The sequence below is a fragment of the Oxyura jamaicensis genome, chromosome 4 (assembly GCF_011077185.1).
Source record: "Oxyura jamaicensis isolate SHBP4307 breed ruddy duck chromosome 4, BPBGC_Ojam_1.0, whole genome shotgun sequence".
NCBI classification, from domain to species: Eukaryota; Metazoa; Chordata; class Aves; order Anseriformes; family Anatidae; genus Oxyura; species Oxyura jamaicensis.
In genome coordinates this window covers 2,454,569-2,463,200 of record NC_048896.1, presented here as the reverse complement: position 1 = coordinate 2,463,200, position 8,632 = coordinate 2,454,569, and the positions used below count along the sequence as shown (strand labels likewise).

Here is an 8,632-nt window from a genome sequence, read left to right as displayed (position 1 = left end):
GCACGCTCGCTGCGCCTCCCCCGGCGGGCCCGCACCCGCCGCGCCGCCGGGAGGGGGCCGCGTGCGCATGCTCCGCGCCGCCGCGTGAGCGGGGGAAGGCAGCGGCCGGCGGAGGGACGGCGGCTGCGCGTGCGCGGCGCGGCCCTGGGGCATGCGCACAGAACGCGTTCCCCCCTTCCCTCCCCCCCCGCCGCCCATGTCCGTTGTCCCGGCTTCGCGGGCAGCGGCCCCGGGCCGGGTCTGGGGGGGGCTGCTCGGGGCCGCGGGGGGCCTCGGCTCCCGGAGCTGTGCCCGTGCTGGGCTGTACTTAGCGCTCGGAGCCTGCACGTACAAATAAAATATATCACACCTGGGAATTAAGGAGCGCTGTGCCTCTCGGTCCAGCTCAGCCTGTCACCGTGGCTGTGTGTGCTGGGTTTTTCTCCCCTTTTTTGGTGTGGCACAAAGCAGCGCTGCATTTTATAGCGCGTGCCGCAGATAAAGCATCGAGCGGGTTTGGAGTTAGATGCTTATGTTCTCTGAACGAGCGTGGGCATCGGCTCCACAACACCTGGTGAGTGTAACAAGCAGTGCACAGAACCCTTCCGCCCGTGTCACAGCTGCGCCAGTGGGCACGCCACGCGCGCTCCGTGGAGGGTGGCTGGGGCAGGCACTTGAAGGATGAAGGTGTCCTACAGCAAGTGTGTTGTCCTCCAGACGTGGAATAAAACCGTCTTTGAGAGTTCCCTGGGTTTAGTATAGTTGCCCAAGTTAGTGCCTTCCATAATCCTGTTCTTAGTCTTACTAGAAATAATCCACCCAAGCCTACTCAAATAATAATTGAGTATGCAAATCATAATTCATGAGGTCTACTCAAAAAGTCCTACACCTTACCAAAGTTTTTACCAAGTGGCAACCGAAAGTCCAACACCCTCCGAACTTTAGTCTTGAGGCAACTAATGTCCCCAGAGTAAAACTGACTCCTTTTTCTGGTAAGGGCCTTACAAATGCTGCTGTACGTGGTATTTTCCCCTTGGGATGTGCGAAAAAACACAGTTTTTCCAGACATGGGAAGTGAATGAACTGATTGCTAGTACAGGTCAGGTTTCTAAAGCTGTAGTTAATAGTGTCTCTGCTGCGGTCTTGTTTTATTTGTGTATATAATAGCTTCCTTATTGTAGTCGCAGTTCTGCCTCAGGTTTGTATTGGCACTGAGTCCTGTTATTTTGTACCACTGGAGTTCTGTGGATGGAAAGAAAAAATGAAATGAGGAAAGTGGAAAGTGCTGATCTTCTTACTGCGCCTGTTGAGGATGAGCAGACCAGAAGAGCAGTAGGCTTAGAGGTTTTTACAAGATGACTTTTTTTTTTTTTTTTTTTCAAACAAATTCTTGTATGGTGCTGAGGTTAGAAAACAAAGCAACAACAACAAAACAAAACTGCTTGTTCCCTTTTATCACTGTGTTAATCCCTGGCAGTTCTATAATGGTTTATAGTAAAAAAAAATTACAGTTACCTGTGGTGGCTTGTACTCTGAGCAAAAATCTTCTTAAGTGTAATTTCAACTCCAAGACTGATTTCTGTTACTGCTTGAAATGAGAGGGATATCCTCAAGTTTTTATTTCCCATCTTTCAATTGAATTGGTGTTTTTAACGTAGCATCTTACAAAGACTTACCTTGTAAGTAAGTTTACGTGGCTCAGCAATCCTAACATACGAGACTTTTTGATGTCTGTAATGCTACACATTGTAGACTCACTTTAGACCGCAGACATGTATTTATTTTTTCCCTCTGCTGCTGCTTCTCTTTTTACATTTACTTTTTTTCCCCCAGACCTTTCAAGTAGTCATTGCAGAACACTTTCCTTTTTTTTTTTTTTTTTTTTCAAATAAGGAATCATCAGCACAGGAATATTCCCTTTTTCTTATGGTCGTTCCTTCTCTTGTGATGCTCCTTGACACCGAGTTGTTTTCAGTAGTTTCTAAAAATACATCTCTGGGCTTCACCAGGTCTCCCTGGAGAGATTTTTAATTCTGGAAGCTGAATAAAGCAGCTAGAGTGGAAGAACTAGGCAGTTGTGGCAAACTGTGGGATCGTCATTACGTTAAGTACTTGTTCCATAAAGCAAATGCAAAGTTGCGTGAAGCAAACTTCAGAAGCCAGCTTGGCTTCAATTCTCCCTTTTCCCCTTGTGCTCTCTTGCCACAGAAAGGGCAAAAGATGGATACTTTGGGAAAAGTTGCTCAAATGCTGTCTAAAGACGTTCAGCCATAAGAATAACCTTGATCTCATCTCATGAGGAGCCAAGTGTGACAGGCTGAAGTGTGTTAGTAGGATCGTCCTTCCTGAGGCTTGTATTCAGCTGTCTTGGAGAAACTGAAGGGCATGGAGTTCCCATCTGGGTCCTTACCTCACACGAGCCTTAGATCCCCAGGGCCCAACTTCAGCCCTTCTCCCTAACTGCTATATCTAGAGAAGGGGTTCTTCTGGTGCTATTATTTATTTATTTATTTATTTTCAATTAGTTTTCAGTTTAGAAGGGGAATGAGGATCAACATCTTCATCTTGATGGGTTCACCAAAGACTGAGGAGTGGCAGACAACCAGACTGGGAAGCTGGATGACGTTTGTTGGCTTAGAATACATAGCATTTGTGAAGGAAATACTCAGAGGAAGCCTGTTTTTTCACTTGTCATAGGTTATTCTCAGCACTGTCACTTAGACATCAGCATACTTGCCAAAGCTGCCTTATTTTATTAGCAGAGCAGGTGGATGTTGAGTCTTCAAAAATACTGCCTTGTTACCCCTACCTTTTCCTGGAGGTTCATGGAATTTCACTTTGCATACTGCTTTGCCTGAATTTAACAAATGTTACTGAATTCCCTTCAGTAACAATCTCTGTTCAGTTTCAATGTATTGCCCACCAGCTGGACACCTGCTTTTCTGAAAAGCTCCAATGTGTGTTTTCTAAGCTTGGCAAGTCAAACATTAAAAATTAAGTCCTGATAAGAATCCATGTGGATTTCTATCTTGGAGTCCAAGGTTCAGAATAAAGGTGAGAAATCTGAAGAAACTGGAGTGCTTTGTGGATACACGATTTGGGGAAAGGAGGTTATTTCCTTTGAAGTTACTGAGATTCTCCTGAATGATACTGAGCTCATTGTGAAGGCATATAAACTTCTGATTACCTTGATATTAAGGGGGCTGCATCACTGCTTAGCAACATCGGCGCTTTGTAAGTTACCTCCAGTCTGTGGATATTTCCACTGGCAGCCGGGAATCTCCAGTGACAAAGTGTAAGAATTAATATCCAGCTCTGAATAGCTATGGAAACCGGTGCAAAATCAGTAATACTACTCAAAAAAGCCTCAGTGTAATACTTTAATGAATATGCCCTGTATGGTTGTAGCCTCCAAGTCACGTTTCCCCTCTGCTCAGTGTACTCGGTGTAGGTAAATGGTAGGTCTGACAGGTATAGGAATAAGCAAAACCTGCCTGTGAAGATGGGATGTGCAGAGGCAACACCTCATGAATTTACATGATCATCACGGAATGGTTTGGTTTGGAAGTGACCTTAGAGCCCACCCAGTCCCCAGTGCCATGGGCAGGAACCCTTCCTGCCAGCCCAGGCTGCCCAAATCCCACCCAGCCTGGCCTTGGGCACTGCCAGGGATGGGGCAGCCACAGCTCCTCTGGGCAGCCTGGGCCAGGGCCTCATCGCCCTCTGAGTGAAGAATTTCTTCCCATTATCTAGTCTAAACCTTCCTTCTGCTATATCAACTGCACCACTTAGCTTGCTGTCTGTTTGATGCTATGGGAGTATATATGGCTTTCTAATGGAGTTTCCAAACATACAGTAATTGGGTTATTCAGTACGGCGTAGTGTTCAAGATATCCTAAGTAAGTGCTTAAGAACTGCTGATAGCAAACTGATTTCCATCCAGATTTTACAGATAATATGCTATCAGTGTGGTGGTGTATTTTTAAGTCTGCAAGAGAAGAAATACTGCTAAATGTCCTGCACACTTGTGTGAAGACAGCATGCAAGTTATTTTGTCCTATGCTATTGAAGTAGAAAGCTTGGAAGTTTACTGTTAGTAGTAGTAGAAATAGTAGTAATAATCTTGTGATTTCTTATTCCTAGGTTGGAAATTATGTAGACAATTAAAACACACAGAGAAACGAAACAAAAAAGCCCAACAATTCACCATCTGAAATTAAGGTGATTCCTGATTTCCTTCCTCTTGTTCTTTGTAATTTGAGATCTTCATGAGCAGTTGCATTTCCTGCCCAGCTATCAATGTCTTGTGAGGTTTGCTACATCTGCAATCCAAATAGCAAAAACCACTGCAGCTTCCTGGGGGGCAGGATGGATTTCTTGGGCTTCATCCCTGACATTAGTGCTGTACATTGAGGTTATCTATCCGTTGTACACTCTAGAGCTTAACACCTGCTTGTTAGTGACGGTGTTATGCTGAACAGCTATAGTTTAGGTGACGGTGCTGTGGGGTGTAAGAGAAATGCTGCAGTGAAGTGCCACAGAATTGGTCAGTCAGTTGGCTTTGGGTAGAATTTGAACCTCATTTTTTGTTGGGAAGGTACAGCTGCCTGTGTAAGCCCGCTTAGTGTTGTGGAGGTCTTCTGGTGTGTTCTGCTATTTACCCCTATGTTTCTGTTGCGCCTGGTAAAAGGCAGTTTTTAAAAACTTCTGTGAACAGGATCCTCAGGGATCAGCACCGAGCCTGCTGGAGTTCAAGAAGCGTCTGGACACCGCTCTCAGACACGTGGTGTGGGATTTGGGTGGTCCTGTGTGGAGTCAAGGGGTTGGACTCAATGATCCTCGTGGGTCCCTTTCAACTCGGGATATTCCATGAATTAATTGGCAGAACAGAATGAATAAGATTGTCTGACAGAGCAGGATAGCTAGTGAGGCTTTTTATCAGTTGGAACTGGAAATAAAGAGTATTTTTTTGCCCTTTCTGTATTTTCGGTAAATGTGTATGGATAGGTTGGGCAGTGGGAGGCAGTACAGAGCTCTCTGTTGACCCCGGGTTCAGTATAAAATGCAAAAAGCATTAATAAATTCTTACTTGCTCCTTTGAAAGTTGAGCTTACATTCTAACAATAAAGTTATGACTCAGCTTCCAGAACTCTGTATTGGTAGTGTCCTGCAATCTGTTTATTTAAATCCAATCCTGATTGCCTCTGCACAGATACTCTGAGCTGTGCTTGATCAGACTCGAAGGCAAAAGGAGCTAAGGAATCTTACCAATGTTTTAGTTGGCAGGTGTAACTTCCAAGCACTTGAAAAGCACCACAAAAATGCAATGTTTAATAAACCAGACTGTGACCTCTTCTCAGTTTAGGTAGGCAAGGTCTGTCATACAATGCGTATTTTGGATTATTATTGGATGACAGGCTTCATCTTCTGCATCAGGAAAGACAGAAGGTTCATAGCTATTTCTGATGAGGTCATTCTTGGGTGCTGATCTCAGCTAAATAAAAACAGGACCATTGGTACTGGGACAGAAACTGGATCTTGTCCTGTCATGTTCAGTGTTTCTTCGTAGGGGCCCATTGAACTCAAATCTCCATTACCATTAAATAGCACAATTATATTAATAACATGAAAGGTCTTGGGTGTTTGCTCCTGCTCGTGACCCCTTAACGATTATTTGCTGTTCTGAGAAGATTAAGTGTATTTCCCTTCTCCTCCTTTCCATCTGAGATTTCCAAAAACAATAATTAATACTTGGTTGCTACAAAGGGTTTCTCCCATCGCTTTATTTTCCTGCAGGGTGACAGTATGGTTTCTTACTCTTTAGTTTGTTCTGCATTGTTTTTATGTAAATACTGAAAGTATTTAAAATAACTTGTGGCTGGTGCAATTTTCCTTTTCTGAAGCACTCAGTCAGATGCAGGCTGTTCCTGGACGGTGGCTTGATTTGTCTCAGCTGGCAGCTTTCTGAGTGAGACAAAATAAAGGCTTCATTTTGGAAATCTTGTGGTGATGGGGCTTTTCCTACCAGTTTTGGTAATACTAATTGGAGCTAGATAGTGAAGACCATATAGCAAGTGCGAAACCCAACTTTGCCAGTATGGAGTCCCTTCTGTAGTAATTTGCTCACACGTGCCAACATCCAGCTGTCTGCCTTTTGCAGTCCCCGGTGTGAATTTCACATGTAAGGAGGCTGCGCCTGGTCTGACGCTTCCACCAGGCTGCAGCCAAAGAGGCCGCCTCAGCACCCTCGCCATGGAGCCTGCGGGCTGTGGGCACGCTCTGGGGCAGCCCTCAGGGGAAACCCGGTGCTGGAGGCAAGACGCGAAAGCACCGCCAGGTTCCCATGAACTCTGCAGGGAGCGGGGGAGGTCTCTTGGTTCTGGCAGAGTGGGCTGGAAAACTTGGCACTGCTTTGGATAAAGCCATGGGGCAGGAAGGCTTCCTGACGGCTGTGGCGCTGGGCTCCATTCAGCATCCAGTGCTGGTTTATACCACTGTGAAACAACCCTTAAGCATTCTTTTTTTAAAAAAATAAAAAGGTAGTCAGGGTACAGTTTCATGGTATCTCTCACCTTTCCAAATGCAGGCTGTGGATCGTGTGGTCCCTCCTTTGTGTTAGTATTACTGCATTAGCATTGTGGTGGGCTGGACTGAACTCCCAAAGCCTTTCTGTTTGTTTTTTTTTTGTTTTGTTTTGTTTTTGTCTTTCGAGTTGGTCTTCAGTTCTGGTCCTTGATCTTTTCAACCTTGCAGCTGCAAAGTGCGGGTGCTGACACAGCAGGAGGAGTGGGATTGACCGGCCGTAATGGAGTGTAGGATTTGCTGAAGTCAGAGACGGTGGAAACTACTCATGCCAGACAGTAACCTTCATTTTATCTCAGATTGTCTCTTTTTTTTTTGGTAGGGGAGGGGATGCAAATCTGCCAATATTGATGGAGCAGCTGGTGTTACTCTGTTTTGCCTAATGCCTTTTTTTCCTTTTTTCAAGTGACAAACTTTTTTCTTTGTCTGAAAGCAGAGGCTCTTCGGCTTAGCAATTCAATGTAATACTTGCTTATAAAAGGCTGTCAGTGTTGTTCCAAACATGCAGTTCACCTGCTCAACTTGAGTCCATCACAAAGGAGTCACTAATGCTGACTGTAACAGCATTGTCTTCTTAGTTTTTCTGAAAGTAAGTAAAAGTATGGGTAAAGGATTCCTTAAAGATGTCAGCACTTAGCATTACCACAAGCATAAATAAGAGCCTGTGCATTCTACAAGCATTACAGTTTTTATTCCAACTTTCAGAGTATCTTCTTTTATTTTTAGATGAATCTGCGTTCTGTATTTACTGTAGAACAACAAAGGATATTACAGCGTTATTATGAAAATGGAATGACAAATCAAAGTAAAAATTGCTTTCAGCTCATATTACAGTGTGCACAAGAAACTAAACTGGACTTCAGTGTAGTCAGGGTAAGTACTGAGGCCTTCCAAATTTGTATGTTAAAGTTGTACACGTTCATTTCTTTACATAAAATATCTTCAGAGGGCTGAAGTCTTTAACTTCATACGTGTCTCTAAATCGGACTTCACGCTTGTATAATGTTCATTTTTATCCAGTGAGCCTGTTTATAGTCTGTTTGCTCTGAAATGTCATCACATGGTTGCTGTATTAAGCAGGAGCCTGGATTGCACAAGGAGTGTTTGTTTTGTTTTTAATTATTTTTTATTTTGTTATTTTTGTTTGTCTTTTGTTGATGGTGTTGTGTTTGTATTTTGTTGTGTTTTGTTTATTTGCAGTTTAATTAAAAAAAAAAAAGAATTGCCCTATGGAAGCTTTGTGAAATGTCTTGTATCAAAGAAAGGTCATGTTATTAGGAAACTATTCTTAAGTTAAACCAATTTCTGTAACCTAATGTATTTGGGAAAAAATGTGGAAGTCTTTTTTTTTTTAACACACTGCCACATTTGTATTCCATGTCACAATCATAAATATTATGCTTACACGTTGTTATTTACAGTGAGTACATTCTTTTCTTAGAGAACAAGAATGTCAATAGTGCTAACATGAGCTCTTCCAAAGTCTAGAATTCAATGTGAAGGGAAAGAATAATCTCTTTATGAAACTCTAGACAATAAAATGGCTGTTGTTTTAGAGCAGAAATAAAAATAATGAAGCATTAACTGAAAAAGTAACAGTGGGAGTGGAGCTAGGAGTTACTGTGACACTGGGCATGAAGGAGCACGAAGTAAGACCAGTCTAGTTCTTGGATATCTGCCTATGGTATATTGAAAATGAGAACTTCTCCTGCCCCTTAATTCTTAACTTGATTCCCCTCTCTTATAAGGCTCTGGAAATACTAAACTTAACTTTCTCAGCTCAGGAAGTTCTGAAAGTCAGCCAGAAATTCAGACTCCCTGGGACAAACAGTTGTAACAGGAATCTGGATGCTGATGATGCAGTTGGGCCTATTTTTCTATTTTTATTCTGACTGAAGGACCTAGAGGAGGCAGCTAGTCTGCTCTGCTTGCAGTCCTCATTCATTATCCACCTTATTACTCTTCCCTTTTCTCTTTCCCTTACTGCAATAATGTGTCATAGCCTTTTTCTTTAGTTCTCTTCCTTTATTGTGCCCTTCTTTGCAAAACATATACTCTTCCTGCTTGTGAA

The 8,632-nt window shown here is 43.3% G+C and overlaps 1 protein-coding gene across 3 annotated transcripts in view; it reads left to right on the top strand.

Annotated features, from left to right (window-relative positions):
• The window catches only part of HDX (highly divergent homeobox), a 62,183-nt gene that overhangs the window by 17,287 nt on the left and 36,264 nt on the right, over positions 1–8,632 (top strand). For all 3 annotated transcript variants that reach the window (XR_004750339.1, XM_035324697.1, XM_035324696.1), the window contains exon 3: positions 7,287–7,434. Coding sequence is in view for 2 of the 3 variants with exons in the window: in XM_035324697.1 (XP_035180588.1) it covers positions 7,288–7,434 (147 nt within the window). In the remaining variant the exon portion in view is untranslated. The remainder of the gene's footprint in view (positions 1–7,286; positions 7,435–8,632) is intronic.